The sequence below is a fragment of the Melozone crissalis genome, unplaced genomic scaffold (genome assembly GCF_028551555.1).
Source record: "Melozone crissalis strain CALT ecotype California unplaced genomic scaffold, PUWL_Pcris_2 ptg000005l_1, whole genome shotgun sequence".
In the NCBI taxonomy this organism is placed as follows: Eukaryota; Metazoa; Chordata; class Aves; order Passeriformes; family Passerellidae; genus Melozone; species Melozone crissalis.
This window is the reverse complement of record NW_026535783.1, coordinates 27,594,547-27,617,692: the sequence shown is the minus strand read 5'-3', so window position 1 is coordinate 27,617,692 and position 23,146 is coordinate 27,594,547. Positions and strand designations below refer to the sequence as shown.

At 37.6% G+C, this 23,146-nt stretch overlaps 1 protein-coding gene across 2 annotated transcripts in view; it reads left to right on the top strand.

The window, feature by feature from the left end:
* The first annotated feature begins 6,398 nt into the window (after positions 1-6,398).
* The window catches only part of LNPEP (leucyl and cystinyl aminopeptidase), a 49,990-nt gene continuing 33,242 nt past the window's right edge, over positions 6,399-23,146 (top strand). Inside the window, exon 1 of one of the 2 annotated variants that reach the window (XM_054286822.1) lies at positions 6,399-6,693. In XM_054286822.1, coding sequence (XP_054142797.1) covers positions 6,675-6,693 — 19 coding nt within the window. In that variant the 5' untranslated portion in view covers positions 6,399-6,674. The remainder of the gene's footprint in view (positions 6,694-23,146) is intronic. The other variant, XM_054286830.1, reaches the window with a different exon arrangement.

Genomic DNA, 23,146 nt, shown 5'->3' with positions numbered 1-23,146 from the left:
GGGCTTGTCAATACTTGAAAAGTATTCCAGAAAAAATGTCATTATTCAGTACTATGTCTTATGCCCAGAAGCAGTTTTGTACATTAATGGTGCTTTCATTATTGGTAATTATTCCCTGCATTTGGAGCCAGAAGTGGGAGGATTACGAGTTTCTAATCCATATCAAGTTTTTCTAACTGATAGTGGTAGCTGTCCCGTAAATGACGTTACTTTTCAGCTATTTGGATTGTCTATCAGGGCACATCTATATCACCTACTGGGTCAAAGTTAGCCTGACCAAATGGCCAGTTGATTTTAAATTAAGGTTTTTGTACTCCGCCTAGAACTATCATTCCCATCTGCCATCAACTGTAAATTTCACATACCTGTGTGTGTGAGATCATATTTCTTACCCATGAGGATTCATGCCATTATTTTGTTTCTCAGACTGCATTTACTTTCTCTGCAGAAATCTTGTAAACATACTGCTATGAAGAATCACATGAAATCAGTATTTCTTAATGTGGTTGTGGATAAAATGTGTGAACAGAGACTTTTCAAAGGACAGATGCAGACTATAATTTTAATATCAGCAACTATTCTATAACTAGTTTCTCACAATAGCATATAACGTCCATCAAGCAGCAGCACAAAAGCCCATTAAGTTCAATCTACTGCTTAGAATGGATAACAGGAATAAAAAGGGGCTAAAAGCATTAAGATTTAAGCATTGGCATTAGCATTTAGCATGAAAGCATTACCATTTAAGCATTATTTCTTAAAAGAAAGAAAATAAAAGGATTATATTAATACTTGAAATTGTTTTCAATTTTTATTTAAAAAGTTAGTAGAGTAATTACAATGTTTGATCAGAAGCAAGGATATATCTCTTCAACACAGTGTTATCAAGTAATTTCCTACCTGCCTTTCTTGAAGATTTGCTCTTAAAGGAACACTGCCAACATGGGGATATACTTACAGTGAAATAAATACACCACTGAAAAATTCACCACAAGCAAATGGAAAGAACTCTAGTTTCTGAATATATACTTGAATTAGAGGTCAAACACATTGGCCAGAATTTTGTTTCTTGTTATCTTCAGATGCTGTAAGTTAGAGTACCGCGGCTTAATAGATGCCCCTGGCATGTGCACCGCGTTTAGCATATGGTATGTTCTCCATCTTTTAACATATGCTATGACTGAAGGCTACATTTTTGTTTCAAGTAAAAGCTCTACAGTTTACTAAATAATTTAAGATTATGAGAGAGTATTTTACTACAGAAGTATTAGTCACACTGTTTTTGCACAATTTCCTTTTATAATCTTTTTAATGGGTGCAAGGGGTTTTGCTCTCATTGGCCTGAAAGCAAATAGAATCAAATTAGGGGTGTCAACACCGAACACTTCAGAGAGGTGTGTGTAATAATATGGATGCTTTGAACTGACCATTCCACTACACCTTGTGCTTACTTCTGCTTTATGGAAGATCGAGAACACATCAACTAGCTTAGTACCTTATGGTAGGCATGTTCACCAAACTCAGTGTATCAGGAGCAAAGTTACTTTGGATGGTTCATCAGTCTCATATTTCTCATATTCAATACTTGCCTGGTTCACTAACTTTGTAGTACCAGACAAAGATTAACAAATACATTAATAAAAATACATGAAATAGATAGTGCTAGTTTTTCACTGCATCTGATAAGTGCCTGATAATTTCAGATCATATCTCTTCAGCAGCTCTCCAGTTTGTAAAGGAGAAAGTAACACTATTCAGTTGCTAAATGGAGTACTTCGGATATGAGTCATGAGCACAGATGACTTCTCAAATTTCAGTGTTATCCTGGTTATAAAAAATGGGATGCTTATGCTTGTATCTTATTTATTAATCATCCTGTTTATATCTTATTCATTAAGAACAGTAATTGAAGCTCTCAAAAATCGATAACCATTGTTGCTTTACTACTGTTTATGTCATTTAGTGTTGATTTCAAGAAGAAATAAGTCTTGTCAATACTAAGTGGTTTTAAAATGCTCAGTGTGAATTTATTCTGGGCAGACTTCCTACTTTATAAAACTTCTGTCTTAGTGAATCAATTTGCTACCATTTTTTCTCAGTATTTAAGAATGGTTATTTTCAATACTGTATAGCTTCAATTTATGGTGGATAAGAGGAAATGACTGCTTCCTGAGCTGAGCTGAGAATGGAATCACTGGAAAGAGCGACAAATCTAGGGATGATCTACGGATCAGCTGACGAACAGAGCCTCAAGAGGCAGACTGGCATAGGCAGTTTATTAATGGAAGCAAAGGAGAATTCTGAACTGAGGTTGCTTAGCTGCATATTTATGAGCCCTCCTGCTGCTAGTGTTATCCAGATACTTTGCAGATTCCAATAAAACTCTGTGACCCAAAATTAAATTATCTACTATTTTGGTGAACTAGTTTTCTGCCAGATTAGGCAGCTGAAAAGTTGAAATCAGCCTTTAGAGGAAGATAACAAGCATTAGAGTTGGTGTAAGGTAAGCAGTGAAACATGAGGCAAGAACTGAGCAGGGGAAAAGGACTCTGCCATTTTGGGAAGCGGCAAGCTGTTAGATCTGCCTAAACCATCACACATAACTGTATCCTAAATTCTCCTGTGGAAAAAGCAACTTTTGAATCATGCCCCATAGCATTCCAGCCACAAAAACTGGCAAATTACTTCTGAGCTACCTGGTGAATATGTTTACACTACATGATAGTTTCTAGCTAGTAGATGCATTTTTAAAGAAATGAAACACTAGATATAGGTCTTTAGAACTGAGATATAAACATGCTAACAATATTCCAAGAGAAAGATAAAAATACACTGGCTTAATTTTAGGACCTCAACGTTCTTACAGTAGGTTATTTATTTTTATGACTTAAACAAAATCAGCAAGGCAAGAAAAGCATTTATGGCGAAGTGACTATACTATAATAAAATGCTCTAGTGTTCTAGCCCTGCTATGACTCTTCCTTACAATAGCTCGCGGGTTTTTATCTGTAATGTAGCATTACAGATGCAGAGGCAAGGTAACAGTGTGAACTTAAACACATTCTATTAAGAAGAGGAGCGTACATCTAGGAAGTATTGCTGAAAGGTAGGTTGTAAGACAACACAAAGCAGATAGCAACGACACTTCTGTGGAAGCAGCTGCTTCTCCCAGAAAGAATCTGCAGCGAGTTGAGATATCTGAAAACAACCATGCCTCATTTAGCTCTGCCATTTACAAAATCATTTACTTTAATTATTTAACTGGTTACACCTGTAGAAATAGATAGACACATAGATAAGGATATTTATTTAGCAAACAGTGCTATGGATTGCTTGGGACAGTACTCTGTGCAAAAAGTGGTTACAAGTGGCTGTAGTTCCTGCTGACAGGGGATGAGGGTGTCAGGTTTGTTCTTTGGTGTGCACACCAAAGAAACAATTTTGGCTGTAAATACAAAACCTCACATTCAGGAAGAAGTTAACAAATTAATCAGTAGGATTGACCATTTCAGTCAGTGAATAGAAAGAACTTCCCTGTTCTTTATCTCTCAGCTCAACCTTTAGGCACAAATGTTGGGACATTTTTTTCATCGTATTTTAAGGTTGTCAGACAAATGATTCACCAGTTCTATGCCTAAGTCTGGGCTACTTCTGACATGTTTTAGCAAGACTGATGAACCCTCCTCTCCTTCCAGCCCCCCGAGGCCGCACAACTTCTCAGCCACAAAGCTTTACTGTGCGTAGTTGCTTCTGATGTGCAGATCTGGTTGAAAACAATTGAAGACTTTCCACTGGGTCAAAATAACCTACATGTCTACTGACACTTGTACTGTTCATGAAATCTCTGTGCCTTTCACGAGAAAAATAAACTGCAAAAAGACAGCCTGAGTCATATTTCCAGGTGTCTAAAAGCTGGAAGATCTAAAGCATTCTTTAGAGATGGCTTGTCTTCAAAGTTAAAAAATATGCAGGTTTGCTGGCAAACATATTTTAACCCATGGAAAAGTCTCACTTAAGATATTGTTGAATGGAAGCTACCAAACTAATGCACAATACAGGTTATTGCAGATGCTCTAAGGATATATTTAGGGCTTTAAGCAATAACAGAAATGTTTTATTCTGCATATTTAAAAAAAAGAGAGAGAAATTGTGGTAATAGTTGACTTAAAATCTGAAGAAGAAACAATTTAAAGTTCTTCACTTCTAGAAATCACTCACAAGCTATAACTAAAAACTGTATATATTTTATTGTGGAAAGAACCTGTAACCTTTAGGCACTTTTAAGAAAATATTTTTGTAGAAATTCTAGCTTTTTACCAACCCAAGATGGACCTTCAAATCCATTAATTTTTTTTCTAAATGATGTTATACAAAACTACAATGAAACCCTTATTCTTCTACTATAGTACAAACAGTGCTACTGTGAAATGAGCTCTATACCTGACTTGTTCTGTATGACTAATTCCCATTGTATTATCTTAAAACTTGATGTTAATACAAAAATCTCGATATGGAAATCTCTGCACATGTAGTAGAGCATGATCTTATTTTAGCTTTTTAGCTTCCCAAAGATGTATTATACTAATTAAGCCTTTTTGATTGACAGAAAGGAAGAATGGTGAAAGCATGTGATGAGGTGCTCAAAAAAACACCATTCAGGCCTCTGCAGCCTCTGCATGACACTGTAGAAACCTAGCAAAATTAGCTACATAGGTAATGTTTCTCTAACATATTTAAATATAGGCCAGACAGGGTTAGTGCTTTGAAAAAAAAGATCTAGAGACCTGTCATCCTATTAAAAGAAATTATTTGGTGATTTAATAATTTAAAGAAGTCTTTATTTAAATTATTTTTTTCTTTTTATGATGGGCTGTTGTGATATGTTAAGAGAATATGTAAATAGTTATTAAAACTCACCTAGCTCTGTGCTGACATTAAAGCCGGTGTTAAACTCCAAGGATTTAGTGTGAAACATGACTTTGACCTAGATTGTGCTACAAGGCTGTCACCATAACTAAGTCCGTGAAACATGATCATGTGTGAAAAAGGGCACTTCTCGGTTTATGAAACACAGAGAAGAGGTACAGGGCTGCACAGCGCCTGGACTCTTGCGGATCCCTGGACAACCAACCTCAATTTATTTTCATTTTTAAAATAAATATGGGACATTAAATTTGTGTTCTTTGGGAGTAATCAGTTTCCATTTTCTCCTTTCCCAAAAATCATCCTGTGCTAAGAAAAAAACGTGACCAGTCAATTGATAACAGGAGCGTAGCTGTAAGGGAGCAGGGGACAAGCAAATCAAAAAGGAGGCTAGATATTGAGCACATAATAATTTAAGTAAGTTCCTTTTCCAAGTTAAGTATAGACGGCCTGGCCACTTTGATCAACATCAGGAAAATTTTGTCCCAAATTGATATATCACACCATGATTCCTCTGTCATCTCTACATACAATCCCTCCCTAATGCCAAGAGGATCACAATGTCTTTCGGTTCATGGTGTTCGCCTTCAATCTCATGGCTCTGTGTTGATGCTCAGCCATAATAACAAGCTTTTGTCTCTCATGACCCTACTCCTCTGAGGGTACAGGGCTTGGCAGCAGGTGTTACTGTCACCTATCAATACTTCATTATAGGCATTAATACATACTACAATAAACTCAGTAGTACAAGATGTTATGTAGATATTAACTATTGCATAGATTAAGATGATATAATGCTATATGCTTTACCAGCAAACATGTACACAGTGCCCACAGAAGTAAAAAGCGCCCTGAAAACCAAAGCATGGGCAGTCCTCTGTCCTCAAGCTAGAGAGACCCAGGGCCTTCGAAAGTTCAGAGTTCCCACATGAGCCAAACAGAAAACCCATAAAAACAATATTGGTAGCATTTTTAGTTATAGAATTTGTTCTTGAAGATGTTTATACTTCTTTACTTTTCCCACAGCAGCCACTTCTAATAATGTTTCAATACTTCCATATTTCATGGTGACATCCACCGTGTATGGCTGGTTCTCTTTCACAAATACCAGGTCCACTTTGTATAATTAATTGCTTTGATCTTTTGTGTTTGGTTCCTAGAACACTATCCAGTCTTTCTTTGTAACATCGTTTGATCACATTTCACATAATTGCTTGTGCCTTTTGATTCTTGTGTCTTGCACAGCAGAATACTACCGGATGATAAGGGAATTATTTGTTTAAATAAAAAGTAAGGTTAAATTGCGGAAGGCGCACGGCAGGGACACGCAGGCTAAGCTGGCTCCGCAGCAGCGCCACGGCCTGCGCGGCGAGCCCGGTGCGGCAGCGGCCAGGTCACCCACTCTGCGGAGCGGCCCACGGGACGCCGCGATCCGACACTCGCTCCCTCGGGGTCCGGAGCCCGCCCCGGCATCCCTGGCGTGAGGCGGGCCCATGCGGGGAGGAGGCGGTGCCGCGGGGCCCAGCCAGGGGCGAGGAGGAAGCGAGCGCTGAGGCAGCGGCGGGTGGTGGTTGGCCGGCGCTGCCTCGCCTGAAAAGGCTGCCGAGCCGTGAGGGAGCCGCGGGCTGATACTGCTGCGGCCCCGGCGGGGCGGTACGGACTGAGCCCGTCCTAGGAGCATGCGGCGGCGGGAGGAGGAGGAGTAAAGAGCCGTGGCGGCGCCTCCGCTGAGAGCGGACTCCGAGAGGAAGATGGAGCCCTTTCCCAGCGGTGAGTACCTGGGCGGCCGTCGGAGCCCGGGACGGGGCCGCGGGGCCTCCCGGCGGAGCCGCGTCCAGAAGAAAACGAGAGGCTTCGTAGTGTTGCTGCCCTCGTTGTTTGCGGCTTGAAAATTGTCTCATGTTAATTAGGAATAGGTGTCTTGAACGACAGAGGGGAAAGGACCTCCCTCGCTTTTTCGGCGCTGTTGCGCTTCTCACTGCCCGGCCGGGGTCTCACACTGGGAAGCCGGGGCCACTTGAACTCCAGGTGTACACTCGCCGTGTGTGGCACCACCGAAGGCGCCTTATAGGTGTCTGGAGTTCCAAAGCCATCACGATTATGATGGGAAGTAGGAACCAGCCCCCCTGTTCATGGCGTTTTCCTGATCGGGGCATTCTCATCAGAAGGTACCTCCAACCGCCCCCCCCCTCCCCCCCCGCAAACCCGAGCGGACGGAGAAGTAAAATACAGAAGTATAAGCGGCGTACGAAATAGCATTTCAGGGTGTTCTTGAAACCCAGAAGGCTTTCAGAGCGCCCATGCAGTGACAGAAGTGCTTGAAATTCCGACGTGGTTGCGTATGCTCAGAGATAGGCATACGGGAGCGTTTGCTGGCATCGTAATACAGCAGTGTGTGTGCATCCTGTGCTTGTGCCTGAAATGAAGCCATGAAAAGTCCGTATTGCTTGTGCTTCTACTAATAGTAACACATTCTACCCGTCCAGGGCAGAGGAGGAAATGAAGCTCTCAGATCAAACTGAAACTGAAGTATGTTTGGTTAGATCCACAACCATGGCCAAATATGGAATTAGGCAGTGGGTAAAATAACAGCCTTCCTGCTGAAAACGCAGCACTTTTGTTACAGGTGGGATTTGGTCTGTTAAATGGCAAGCATGTTGGATAGCCATCGGTAAAGTATCAGGTAGAGTTTGCTGCATCGTATTTTAAAAAAACCCCATGTGCTAAGAAATAAATTTTCTGTCTCATGGCAAAGAGGTTGGCCCTAAATGATCTTTAAGGTTCCTTCTAATCCATTCTAAGATTCTATAAACCATGTTGTGAATCTATGAATATATCTTCATTGCCTTGCATTTCCCTTTTTTTGAAACACATGAAATATCCCCTGCCATTGGATGCTGCCGTTTAGAATCTGAAAGAAACTGAAAGTCATGAGATCTGGGCATATTTTGGTGTTGTAACTCGCAAGAGCGACACCCCCCTCCCTTTTTTTTTTCCCCTCTTTGTATTGTCATGCTAAAATTACAGTTTTTACAAGCAGTTGATGTTTTGGTTCTCTAGTTAATCCTGGCCTTAGTGTAAGGTCTTTCATCTACAGCCTATTTCAGTCACAGTGTTGTTTTGTGCATTCTTGTATGCATCATAAAAAGATCTTGTCTTTAAGAGTAGTGCAGTTTGGGGGAGAATTTTGCCATTCCTTTTTGAAAAGGAATGGCTAAGGCCATTCCTTTTCAAAGAGATGAAATGTTGTTTTAAAGGTCTGTTTGGCATAATGCTATTGCTGCACTGTGCAATAAAATGTTTTAAAAATTCTGCTCCATGCAACTGGAAGAAATGCACCTGTGGGCTTTAGCATGTAGCTTAAGGTGCCAAGAAGCAATATTCATGCACTGAGCTTCCTAATTTTGTTCCCTGAAATGAAAACACTAAAGATCATGGTAAGACTGGAAGAAAATTTGGAGCTGAAGTTGGTCAATAAGTTTCTTCCTGAGGGCTGACTCTGCTGGAATAGACACCACCGAGAATATGCAAATATTAGAGCAGAAATGTTGCACCTTATTTCTGATGATCTTGGGGCATATTTGGTGCTCAATAGCAGCGGCAAAAAATCTGAAGTGAAGAGGGTGCTTACATTATTGGCTTTTTGAATAGAATTTTTATTTTTATGCCTGGTGGTCTGGAACCTTTTGTAGGCATCAAAACACAATACTTATGAGTTCTATTTGTGAGTCATGTTGACTTCCTGTGCAAAGCGCTGTTTAAATTGAGAAGAAAGCATGCCTATCACAGGAGGCTTACAATATTATACTTGTAGATCTCTCAGTTCTTTGGGGTTTTTACCCTTGTAAAATGCGGGGAAGAGGGACCAGGCTGGATCTTAAGATTTTGCAAAAGCATTTTAGCTGGATTCAGCACTCTGATACCCATTGGTCCAACTAGCAATGAGACAATTTCTTGTTTTTATTTGTGGGAGTAGAGCTGTGTCTGAATGAGTATGTGTCTTAAAATAGGCTTTAAGGCAGCAAATGTACTAAAGTGGATATAAATTCCTGCTTTTCTAGTTCAGTATTTGGTTGGAATTCTTTTTCTTAAATAAAAGAAAAAACACAGTCATAATGCATTTCAAAGTTCAAAGAAACCCTTATCCTTTCCTTGAAATCCTAGTGGGTGTGCTGAACTCTTTACTGTTTGAATGGCTTCTCCTGTGGAAATGCTCAGATAAAGTAAATAAACTTGGGATTTTTTTTTATTTTTTTTTTTTTTACTTCTTCCCTCATCCCTGCACTGTAAACTTAGTTTGGGACCTCTCTGAAGAGATCTAGGCTGTGTCTTCCTCCCTGCTTAGGACTTTGGGTGGAGATGATATATGAGGTCTGTAGCTCTGGAAGAGCAGTTAATTGCATATTTATTTTTAGCTCCTGGAATAACTGAGTTAATCATAGAATATCTCAGGTTGGAAGGGGACTATAAGGATCATTAAGTCCAACTCCCTGATCCTCTCAGGACTACCTAAAACTAAACCATGTAACTAAGTGTGGCATGTAGACTCTGGTAGGCTTGATGCCACAACCTGTTCCAGTGACCCGCCACCCTCTCAGTGAATGGAATGACGTTTTCCTGATGTCCCATCTGCACTTCTTCTTGAAAGTTATGAATGCTATAAAGTTGTAAATGTTCCAGAAATGGTTACTGGTAGGATTTTTTTTGAGATGGATTCCTCTATTTGCATGACTGCTCTTAATTTGAGATTTTTCCCTCAGAACAAATAATCAAACTTTAATTAAAAGCTCATAGAAGTTTTGCTTATTTGTTGCACAGAATTTTTCCACCTAAGATGTATGGTCTCCCATTCCTTTGAATTCTGCTTTGAATCAATGAGCAGAATTTTTTTTATTTTGACTAGTCATTTGTTACTTAAACAGTTTCACTAAAATGTAAAGAAACAAAAAAGCAAGTGAAAGAAGTGAAATACAGATTAAAGGAAATATGTAATGTAATTTTGGACATCAGTACAAATTATTTTGCAAGTCTTTTGCTTATTTTTTAGATTGTATGTGTTTCTGAAAGGTCATTTCATAATTTCCTGTTTATTACATTAAATATGTCACTTCTCTACTTAGTATGGAAAAAAGAGAAGTGAGCTATTACAGAGTTTCTCATTTAAGACAGGTGACATGCATGAACTTGCAACTGCAGATGGGATAACTTGTGAGGATCTGAAGTGCAAATAGCACTCACTTTCACTAACATTCCTGAATTATTTTTAGCCTTTTCATACACAACAGATGCAATCTTTGATATTAATTCCAGGACCAGATTGATGAGCAAAATAAAAAGACCCTCATGGGAAGAAGTGGGGGGGTTTTTGGAAAGTAGAAGTAAAACAAGTTGGGTAATGTTCTTTACAAAATAAAAATGTTACTTGCAAAGTCTAGTTATTTCAGGTAGTTCTGTCAATTCTAAAATAATTTTGTTCTTTGTCTAATTTCAGTACGAAAGTGCACTGGAGGTTGCAGGAGCATGTTCTGTGTGCATAGCTTTAATTCTGTCAGAGACAGCAGGCATAGCCTTGACTGCCAATGTTTTCCAATGTTGTGTCATGGGGCAGAAGGATTCCTGTGTGTCTTAAACTGTTACTCAGTTCTAAACGGCAGATTGGGTAATTTAATTTTTTTTTTTTTAATTTGTTTTCTATCTACAATGGTAGATAGAAAACATCAAAGAGGTCTGTTCTTAATGTCTTCTTTTCTGCCCTGTGGTTTGCCTATCCCATCAATTACTACTGGAAAAAATTCTGATTTAATCTGTTCCTGAGTGTGAGTTTTACATTGTCCAAGTGCATTGTGCTGGGTTGTAGTTTTCCACAAAGCCATGTTGTAGTATCTGTGCTTTCCTGTGTCAGCTGAGCAGAAACCTGTTTTTTCAATGTATTTGATATGTGTTTGCTTTTGCTGATTCTCTGTGAACCCCTGCCAAGCAGTGGATGTTCAGAAGGGGAATTCAGTGAGTTAAAGAATGTCTGAAGATGAGAGTGTAGGTGCTCATTATTGTCCATTTGTTAGTATTTTTCCATTAAGCAGTTGGTCTTCCACTTGCAGAATGAAACCATGGAGTATCTGTGTGTTTACTTCATAAGTAAAAAACAACAAAAGCTTATGCTGACCTCAGTATCTACCTGTAAAAGTATTCCAGGACTGTCTTGCCATCTTTTTTGGGAAGATGATGTAAAGTTGAGCAACCATGTTTCACATTGCTGGGGCTACGTGAATGCTGCATAAAGCTCGTAACAGCTGCCATAAAAATAGTACAAACAAATAAAAGCAAGGATAAAACCACCTCTGTTTGTTTCACTAGTCAGAATACTATTTTCATATTAGATGGACATTGGTGTAACAATTACGTACAAAGAAGCTGAATTTATCTTTATTTAATGTATCCTCTGATTAAAGTAGTGATGAATTCAGAGAGTTCAAGTTTTTCATCTTTTACTCAGTTATTTAAGAAAGTCCAGTGAATTTCCAGTTCTCCTGCACAATGGTGGTTTTTTTTTTTTTTCATTGAGTACAAAAGCAAAGATTGTGTAGAAGAGCAAAAACACTGAGATTTCTTTATGTTTGGGAGCAGTATTATTCCTTTGTCTGTCAGAGAAATATATGCCTGGTAGCTGCTGCTTAGACTTCTGTCCAACAGTACCTTAAAATAAGATCATATTAACTTTTAAAATAAACCAAGATCTTGTATGATCTGCGTTTTAATTGCCTCAAAGTATTTTAAAGAGTACATATGTACCTTTTGAAGTTGTGTTTTGACTGTTTATGATACTGCTTTACATAGTGGAAGTATATTAACCTTAAAATGTAATAATCACAAAAAAATTGTGTGCCTTCTTGCACACAGAAAGATGGATACTCCTGAAGGAAATTTGGAGTAAGGAAGGGAGGGAACATGTCTGGAAAACTCACCTGGTTGATCAAACAGACAGGAATTTCAGGGTAATATGGTGTGTTGGGTTCTGTGCAGTTCATGTCCCTGGGGCACAGCTGATCCTTTATTGCTTCATGAGTGTTGTCTCAAAATAGATGTTCAAGGAAGACCTTAGAGCCAGCTCTTCTGGATTATTTAGGGCATGCAGTAGTCTGTTGAAGCAGAGGTCTTCTTTACCACATCAGGTGGAGAGTGGAAAAGTGGAATCCTGATTTCACTGAAACACAAGATGCTTTCAGTCAGTTGTTTTGTTCTTGTGGAAATAAGGTGAGTTTTGATTTTGGGATTTGTTTTTTATTCCAATCAAAACTACCACCAAGATGTTTGGAGGAGTGTTTCAGCGTGCTTTACTAAGCATAACTGTGTGCAGAGAGCTTTCCTTTGGTTGTAATCGCTCTGACATTGAAGGAATATTTTCTGTTAACTGGAGTTCTTGTGTAACAATACTTCTACCACAGTGCCATTGACTTTTATGGAGAATTGATTGTGTTCAAAACTAAGAATGTGCCTAATTCACCTACTATTCTAGGGCCCAATGGTGGTTTTTATTTAAGCCTTTCTGTTGTATATAGTTTCTTCCATAGCAATGAGCCGGTAGCACATTAGTAGAACCACTTTTACTATTTTTCATGAATGAAAAAGTTCTGACTTCTGTTAGTGGGAGATCAAAATGCTTTGATATGCTTTAGAGGCCTCATAATTCTGACCTGTAAACCATTGTAAGAGAACAACAAACAGTAGGTTTTTAGAAAATGTGGCTGTCAATACAACATATATAAACTGTCAGTTGCTGTCCAAATATGCACTTTTTATCATTGCTGGAGATATTAATGAAGCTTTAGTGTCTCTTTTGGAATGAAGGAATAATCATAATTGTGAATCATTGAATGATTTAGTTTGCAAGGGACCTCCTGAAAAGTGTCTGATATCTGAGCTTCCCCCACCCCTCATGGTGATGGTTGTTAATGATGATAATTTCAAAGCTGATATATGATACCTGGATAGGCTTTTGGAGCAATGTAGATTTCAGTGTGTCTTAAGCTACCAGGCAGACACACTGCTACTTCTTTCCTTATCAATACGCTTTCTCTTGTTGTATTATGAGACTGAGAAAAATGCAGGTAGATGTATTTTTGCTCCATTAAATTGATACAAAACTTAGTGTGTTAGGCCATAACCTCTAGCCATTATTGCATCTTACTTTCTGTGAACCGGACTACCAGTTATGGAGCAGTGAACCCGTAACGTTTGACTGCAGATAGTTTGGGATGGTTGGAGCTGTCAGGTGGGTATTAAGTAACAGTAGTAATCCAGAAGGCATATCAGGTTGCCTCTGTAGAGACTGTTCAAGACAAGAGGATATGATTCTATTCATTTATTGCTAAAAGCAAACAAGAGAACGAAAAGATTAGGCAACCATCAGTTTGTATACAGTCTGTCAGGTTCTATACCTAACAGATGTTTCAGAAAACTCTCAAAATTTTTTTTACTTCAAAACAACTGGTACCAGCAGAGAGATGTTTTGTATTCTCAGCAGTGATGAACGAGGTGTTTATCAGACGTGAAATTAATGGACAGGTTGTGAAGAGGATTGTCAGCAGTTCTGAATATAGGAGTTGAGTAGCTCAAGAAATCTGAGACACAACTTCCTGTGTGTCTCTTAAGATTCAGGACCTTTTCATTAGGCCCCTGTGGTTAAACGTTTTATGTGATTTTAATTGCAAAATACACCTTTGGTAAGACTGGAAGCAGGAAACTAAAGCAACCATATTCTGTAATTAAAGCCAGAAACTTCTTTCCTATCCCATTTTTTGTTCAACAAGTGGCTGAGGATTGAACACTGCCTCAACCTTGTGGAAGGTTTTTCTTCTCAGAAATATCCAAAGACGAAAATGTAATTTAAAACTATGTCCTCTTTCCTTCCCTCCATTTCCCCTGCATTTACTCATAGGAAACCTAACTGGTACCAGACTTAAACTTGAAAATCTCTGTTAATGTGAACAGACGTGATATTGCATCTCTTGGATATCAAAATCCAGACTAACCTTGGTTTGGTTAGCCTTAAGTTCTCCTCTTATTTCCTCATAGCTCCTCATTGCTAATGGGCAACACCTGTCCATTAATTTCATGTCTGATAAATAATTAGGACAAAAATAAGTTACAAATTTTTACCAGTTGTTTAGGTGGAGTATTCACTAATTGATCTATTCACTTTTTCCCCTTCTATGATATTTTCTTTTTGTTGATAACATAGAAGGCTCCATAGTATCCTGGCTATTTACATTTAAATCTAACTGGTAAATGGTGAGATGTAATTGATCCATGTAGTTCTTCAGTCTGAGGTCCTGACAAACCAAATGCAATGGTACTTTGCTTAAAAATCAGGAAGAGAACCTTTTAGAAGCACCCAAGACTAATAAACACTGACTTCCTTGAAATTACACTCCTCGCTCATATTTGTTATGGCAACTTCAGATAAGATAGGGTCTTAAAATGCATAATCACACATTGTTTTAATTTTTGTTATAGAGTTAATTGGCAGGGTTTTGTTCCAGTCTATGTACAGAAGCTTGTCACTGCACTATTTATCTCACATTGATTTTTAAAACCCACATAAACAAGTAAAAAGCAGAAGTAGACCTTGGAGTATAGCTTGAAGGGGCAAGTGACCTTGTAAGGCTTGGAGCTTGAGTTCCCTTGTGTAGTTTGGAGTGGAAAGCAGAATTTGTCCCCCTTTGCAATACAGGAAAATCTATTCATTTTCAAGTTAGGAGTTTTTTTTGAGAAAGAAGGGGGTTTTTTTCTCCCAAAACCAGCATCTGTTTTGAAGACCTTTTGTCTGTCCATTAGAAGTCATGATATATACTTAACTATACAGAGTCTTCTAAACCTCTACCAGTTATTTGTGTCTTGAAATCAGCCCTTACAGAGTGGCATATGTGTTCAGGTTGTGAGCAGATGTTAGGTACGGTCTGTCTTTTAAGAGTATTTATTAAAGAGTACAACAGTATTTATTAAAATCATATGGAGTCATCATATCTGTTTGCATGTAGATGTTGATACTACAAAAAACAACAGACCCTCTTTTATTTTACTGGAGTCTGTGTCTTTTTTAAAATTTCTTCTTTAATGTTTTTTTAGTTGCATTCAGCATATGAAAGTGTATATGTAAATGTAAATGTGTCCAGTTTTGGTCTATTAAAAATATGCGACGCATATATAATCTTGCTGCATAGTGGGAATTAAGCACTTGCTCTTAGCTTACCTGTACCTTCTGTTCTGTCTCTAAAAAGCAGGCAAATCCCATGGATGATTCAGATTCTCATAGCAGTGCTTCATATTGCCTAATACTTCTTCATTTGTTTGGGGTTTTTTTCCCATTGGATTATTTCCTTTTTCTGTTTGAATTCAGTAATTTGCGAGAGAAAAATGGTGACATCTATTTTGTAGCAGCCTAGCCTTTCTTTTCCCCCAGAAATATTGTTCTCCTGTAAAGGTTCTTAAGGTAAGATTTAACACATTTAAAATAACTGTGGCATGAAAGTTTTTGTTCCTAAATGCAAAGACTTATGTTTTCCTCTGAGTGGCTGTATATTAACCCTTTACATTGACTATACCAGTAAGTAAAAATTCTGCTTAAATCTTCTTGTTGTAGGTAAACTGTGATAGGCAGCTAATCCCCACGTAGCCAAATGCTTAATTCCATGCAGCAGGATGGGGAAAAGAATCACAAGGGCAAAAAAAGGGAAAAGTCAGGAGATGAAGACGAGGAAAGCAAAAGCTGTGTACGTGCCAGCAAAAAGAAGCCCCAGCTCCAAAGTTGTAGGTGAAACCACGGTGAAATGAAGGCAGAGGGCTGGCTTTCCAGTAGGACTTGTGATTTCTGTGACATTCCAGTGGCTTGCTTTGTCTTTGTTAGCTGAGTAAAGGTTATAACTGTTTTCTTACTGCAGACAGATGTAGGTTTGAAATTACATGAATGACTGTAGAGTAATTGTGTACTGTCCTGCTTTAGTAAGAGCAAATAATTTTTCTGTGTAGAATTGAATTATTTTCTTGCTCAGGAGGAACTTCTAATGTATGGAATGATTAGGGAGACATGGTAGAGAAGAAGGAAATCTTTAGTAAGAATCTTAACATAACTAATGTGTTAGTGGACATGGGCTTTGTTTGCTGAGCAAGCTTATTGGAAGAGATAAGATAAGCTTTTCTTGATTCCGTCCAAACACAGAATTTTTAATGGATGAGTTGGAGACTGCCCAGGGCATAACAGTGAAGGAAGTAATTCGCATTATAGAAGGAAGGGCTAAATTGATATGACAAGGAATAATAATAAACAAACAAGTTCTTGAAGCATGCTGAAAATATTATAAAATTAAAAGGCAGCCTTGTCAAAAGTCACTGCTTATTACAGTTCAGTAATTTTTAATGTCTGATGTGATGTATCTGTTGACACTTACCCACAAGATGGAATAGTGTAATGCAGTATTTAAGTGTTAATACAATGACGTTAATCCCTGCTTCTAGACACAATTTTGCTGAAAGTTTTGAAAATATGAAGATTTTTACTTGTTTTACTCTTATGTTTTACTTACACACTTCACTAACAAAGTACATTATCTTTCAAAAATTAGATTTCATAAGTAAATCTTCAGGAATTTTTTTTTTTGCCCATAAATGTGTGAACTCAAGTTTGAGCATGTCTTGAATTAAAGGAGTTGCACTTGTCTCCTGTAAGATCCATGTAGCCAGTCTTTGGGGTTTTTACGTTGAGTTCAGGGTCCAGAAATGCCATGAGTAATTTGCTTTCATGAAGACTCTGAATAAATATAACTTTTTGCTTGATGTTCCTCCTCACTTTTCCTTTCGTCTGTGGGAGGGAGGGTAGGACTACAAACACCACTGCTTGCCCTGACCCATGAAAGCTTGAGGTTTTAGTTAGCATTTTGGATAGGTTTCCTTTGAATTTCTTTGTCCCAAAGAGCAGGCAGGTGGCAACAGGGGTTATTTACTATCTATGCTGTGAAACAATTGTCTGTGAGGAGAGTTCAGCAAAAACTGATATAACTTCTGTGAGGTGATATTTTAGAAGAACAGAAAAGCAATTTTAAAAATTAATATTTGTTAGTTAAGTATTTTTTCCACTTCAAAGTTTTTTTTTCTAATTGCTTCTTCCAAAGTTTTGAGGCATTTCTTTCCAAGCTATGGCCAGACAAGACATATACAGTGACAGAGCAGGGAGAGCAGGGAGTTAGAAGAGCTAAGCGAGTCTTGTATCTTTGCGTGGAAACCAAGGTAAGGAAGGGGGTAGTTTAGAGTTGGTGACTGTTGCAAGCTTTCAGAATAAGGAACTACACTAATTCCTGTGTTAACTGCTCCTGGAAGTAGGCATACAGTCCTACAGTGAGTCAGTGAATGTAGTGCTCAGAGGAGAAGTAGGAAGAGCTTTCTTCTTTTTAATTAATTAAATTAAATAATTTTTAATTATTTAATCTTCTGCTGGGTAGCAGCAGCTGGATGTCCAAAACTGTTGTTATGAAAGGAGAAAAAGAGAAAAGAGGAGGATGAAAAACAAAACACTGTCCGCATTATCCTCAACACTGGTATCTGGGAAAGGACAGTGGGATGTGCTGAGGGGTTGATGTACCTTCTGTTACAGGAAGTGGTGAGCTAGGTGGGGGAATAGACCCAGTAATGCTCAGAGGGATGTTTTGTCAGTTTCAACAGCTAGGAATACAGTATGGCATCAGCAAATAAATTGAGATGGTCTACAAATTGTACAATTTACTTAATTAGATTAGATTTATAGAATTTATACCTAATATTAGAAGTCCCCATGCTAAGCAATTGTTTATCAAATCATAGAATCACTTTATTTTGGAAAAGACCTTTAGAATCATGGATTACAACCACTAAGCTAGCACTGGCAAGTCTACCACTAAACTATGTTCCCTAGTGCCGCATCCATGTGTCCTTACATACCTCCAAGGATGATGACTCCATCACTTCCCTGGCCAGCGTGTTCCAAAGCTTGATAAACCTTTTGATGAAGAAAATTTTCTTAACTTGAGGCCATTTCCTCTTGTGCTGTCATTTGCTACCTGAGAGAAGAGACCAACACCCCCCCTCACTAGCCACCTTTCATTAGGTTGGAGAGAAACTAAGTAACTTGGAAAATTCCTGTTCTGCTTAACTGTGGTTTGTGGTTTTATGTGGTTTTTGTTTTTCTCCAGAATGTGTCGTTGAAATCTGGTGTGAAAATGGGAATTCTCTATATTGTATGGAAACTAGTGTAAAGTTAAGTAACTTAACTCAGCATTTTGGCTCTAAATTTTCCCTTGTTATTTCAAATCACTTAGATTTAGAGTAATTTACCCATTGATAAAGTAAACAAAAAAAAAAGAAATATCCTAAACCAGATTTAACTAAATAAGAATTAAATTTCTGGATAGAAGACATTAAATCTCTATACTGACCTCAGTTCCTTCATCATTCAGCACTGGCTCTGTGAGTTGATGAGGTAATAACTTTAACCAAAGTTCTGCTTCGTTTTTATCCCTATGAAGAGAAACTGCTTACTGATCATCATTTTTTTCCAGACGTAACAGCAACTGAATGTTTAAGCTACACTTCTTTAGGTGTTTTGACCCCAAGCCCAGACAGTAACTCAGTCTCTCTGAGAACTGGTTATAGAAATGCAAATGGGAAAATTGTCTCCAAATTGTGGCTTTTGTTTTTCAACAAGAAATTAATTTTAGACTTCTGTTTGCTTGTTTGTTTTTTCTTTTAAATAACCTACTCTTTACCTGTATTTTATGTATTTGAACTGCAGAAATTGTTATGAACACAGCCTGGGTATTTTCACACAAGTTTTAAATTGGACAGCTACAAAAGCAGAGCAGCTGAAAAGTGGAAATGTCAGTAACAAATAATTTTCTGAGTGTTTTTGTTGCTCTTAGCTGGAGTTTGCATATAATGAAATTGGAAAAATGGCTCTAGGAGCCAAGAAAAAAGGATCCACGAACACAAGACACTGCATAACTGTTTTGGGAGAAATTTGAGGACATCAAAATAACTGCTACATAGAGGAGAGCTCAGATGAGATGCTGTTTTCAGTTGGACTGCTGAGATTCAAAGTAATTCCTCCCAGAAAAGATATTGTTGAACTATCAAGTAACACCTTTACCTCTTTTTTAAACCTCTGTTTTAAAGAAGAAAAGAGAGGCCTATGTCTTTAAGAGCTGGTATCATTAGGACAGCTGTTGTTAAGCATAGCCTTTGATTTTATTTTTCTATTGTCTGCATCAGCGGCTTTCAGCACCAGTGTGAAGATAAGTTTGTGCTACTTATTCTACAACTTCAAGACCTGTTGAGCCACTAGAAGCCTTTTGTGTGCAGTTAACTTTTGCTCAAACCTCTGAGTGCTGCTTCTGGCTTAACAGCTGTCACTGAAGGTGTCTGCTCTCGCTGCAGCCTAAGCTGCAGGCCTGCATACTAAACTTGTCGGCCAAGGGTTGCCTTGGAGCAACTTACTCTAAATGCAGCTAGAATAAGAGCAAATATCTTTAGAGGAATTACATCAGTCCTGAAATAGACAGTTTGTAAACTAGGAAAAGCAATTTTAAATCTGTTAGATTTTCTTTTTTTATAGAATGCTGCTTGCTCAGACTGTCCAGAAGAGCTTATCAGCAAGCAGTGAATGAAAAATTCAAAACTAAGTTCTTTCAAAAGTAAATACTTCTCAGACAAAATCATACAGCAATTCTCCTAAATGTTTATAAGCACAGGTCTGATCAACTATTACTACCATTTTCTGCTAAATGTATAAAATGCCTGCCTTTTTTTTTGCTTGATTTCAACACTTTTGTTCTTTGTTTTTTTTAATCAATCTATAGCAACCACTGTGCTGATTTTAACTATGCTAATGTACACAATTCATCAAGTAAAAATAAGACACTAGACCACAGCAATTAACAGTTCATACAAAACGCAAATTTAATCCTTAAGAATGGTTGCTAGGTAGTAGCAGGGAGCCAGCAGTACTGGGAATAATTGCATGCTGAGCATGGAATATTGCTACCAAATAAGCTACAGAAACTTTCCAAGACTGTCTGTGGCATTACTGATGCTACTGAATGTTTATTTTTCAGTGTGCCTTTTTTTTTGTATGCAATGGTTGTGAGATATGGCATCATCACTTGTTTTGCATGTCTGTGACAAAAACATTATTTTGTCTATTTTGTATTACATAGCTCCAGTCTGGGTCCAGTCAGTACTGTACTCCTATTGTTAAATTTTCTGATTGAGCAGAGATAGGATGCAATTCTGCTTCTCCTCTTTTTGGAGATGGTCTGCTTTCAGATGTCAAAAGGTAATGCAGCCTCTGTGTACTTAGTGTTCAGGTGGATTGAGAGACTTCAACCCATAGTTCTGGTCTGGCCATGAACATTAAGATGACCATCACTTCTGCGTATGAGTACATATGTTTGTTTATCCTTTTGCTTAATTGCCTTTAAAAATTCAGGCTTCATATTAATACTCCGTGGTGAGAAAGCCTGGCTTTCCTTTTCCTAGCTGCTGATGCTTCAACAGTGAATTACAGTTTAAAGGTTAAATACCAGTATGGTTGCTTTTAGCCATTTGATTTAAGTGTCTTTTGTATAATTGTTCAGATTTTGAAGCGCTTGCCTGAGCAAGCAACCTGTCATAAGCTTTATTGCAGAGCTGCAGTTATTTCTGATTTGACCAGGAGGTTTTGAAATTCTGAATCTGCATTCCAAATGTAACAGAAGGCTTTTGATAGCAGGAGGTTTTCTCATTGTAAGCACTTATTTGTAGACTGAGCATTTACTGGCAGATACTGCCAGAGATCAATCAATGCCAATTATTTGTATTCTTTGAGAATTTTGTAATAAAAAATTAGATGTCACCTAGTGATGAGATAATGTCATCTATGTGTTCAAATCCTGTGGCAGATATCTTACAATACTGCATATAGACGGGACATAATAGATATATATGGATTTGAATAGTGCCTAAATAAATAGGGAAGTGTGACTCTGAAAAACAAAAAAACATATTGTATCAATAATGTGTTGAAGGTTTTATTCTTAAAATATTTTATCTTCCACAAAACTATTGATACAAAATACTGTTAGTTTTCTAAGTTGTCACTTCTGTTTCTTGATCTTTGGTTTTTTTCTCATTTCATTTGCTGAAGTAGTTAAGTAGGGTAGAATGTTGCTTCCATCTCTGCTGGATTTTTGAAACTCATTTCTGTCATATTAGATTATGCAATTCATAAACAGCATTAGCTAAAGTTTCCAGCCTTATTTCATCTTTAGGTTTAGAAAGATGAAGTTTATATCTAAGAAAATGTTAATAATTAATGTTTTAAGTGCCCATTTTCAAAGTCTACCAATTCAGATGTGTAGCTGTCAATTAAACTACTTCTTTGCTGGCCATTTTATTCTTCATCTGTTGAAAAAAGAATCTGATAGACAATTGTGTTTTATCTACACCCCTGGATGTTCTTATTTCTATTTACTTAAAACTCTAATGCTGATCTGCAGTAATAAAAACCCTTAATTAATGATGTTTGGAACTAGTGATTTTTGGTTTCCATTGAGGAAGTGATTGCACTTTCTGAAATATTTCTCAAGTTTGGATTTCCAGTGTAGTATTTGGAACCAAATTTTCTTCAAAATGCCTTTATATGCCAGTTTGAGTATCTGTGACAATGAATCTCTTTTGGAACTCCCCTTTGGGCTGTCCATCTCTCTTCTCTCCTCTCAGACAACTTAGAAACAATAACCAGGACAATAGTTATGGGTGAGGATAGGTTGTAAGATTTGGAGAAAGTCTCAAGCCATGAGTCCAGCATAAGGTGCACAAGTAACAGTGCATGTTCCTTTCTGTCTTCTATAAAAACATTAATATTTCGCAGTTTGGAACTGGGGTGATTGATCTGCTGCTTTCTGTAAAGTAGAACTGGTGAACTGCCATAGTAAGAGCAGAGCCCGAGGATATAGTTTTAATTTTTACAATTCTGTTAAAGTCATATTTTTACTAAGTAACTCAGCATAAATACATAGATTTAAGTTATATGTGGAAGTTTGTCTAGGCTGAATTTAATTTAAAAATCCCCCAAACTTAGAGGTGACTGAATGCCATATGCTATGTTGCTTTTCCATAGTGCTTCTATGTACTTACATGGCACATCAACACTTCTGAAATTTTAGATAGGACAGTTCAGAGATTTGGTGTATTAAATATTTCTCTTTCTCTACCCTCCTCCTGTTTGAGGTTGAAGATGCAGATTTGCATCAGACAGTTCAGGAAGAAAAGTGTAAACCTTTAATAGTGTTTCCAAATCCTTAGTGCCTCAGATGTGCTTAAGCACATTTTAGATGACTCTTTAATGTGAAAAATCAGAGTTTTGTTTCTACAGTCAAGTCTAGTCTTTCTAGGAAAGAAGGGAGCATTAAGATTTTTTTTCTTACAGTGCCAGCCTTAGTTTGTGCATTTAAAATATTGAGTAATTTTAAATTTATATAGAAACTAATAATAGAAACACGTAATGTTTCTGAAAGCTTTTTGAATATTCATTGTACTTTTTTCCTATAGCTAGTTTTGTTCCTTCTTGTATGCAAACTGTACAATACAAGTACATCTGGTTTTAATTGAGTCTCATATTTCATCTTGTTCTGGTCACTAGCTTGACATGACTACAGACATAAGATATGTGTGAGAAATTTCACTAAGTAGGTGTATTTTTGGTTTCCTCTCATAAATGTAGATGAGTACTGTGCTGTGAATAATGTCCTAATCTTTTCCCTTAAATAACAGATTCTGTAGCAGATATACCTATTATTTGCAAACTTTCTGGAGCCATGCCTGCACAAGTCATATTATCTCTTAAAGACAGTGCAATAGTAGCAGAAAACTGTCATGGCTAGTAGGTTCTTCTAAATTTGTGCTATTTCTAGTTGCTTTTTTTTCAGATACAATGAGAAATTATTATTTCACTATGCAAAATACAAATTTTAAGTTACAGTGAAAGCATTTTTTTGCTATCTAATTTTCAACGTTTGTTTTTTCTTTTTCTGGGAAATAGTTGTACTAAATATAGTGCTTTTGATATGGGAGAAGGCAGTGATTCTGTATGTGTCATTATTTCTGCAGAATTCCTTCATTGGCTTTTCCAAGTGACCTACTGTTAGTACTGACAAGGACTAAA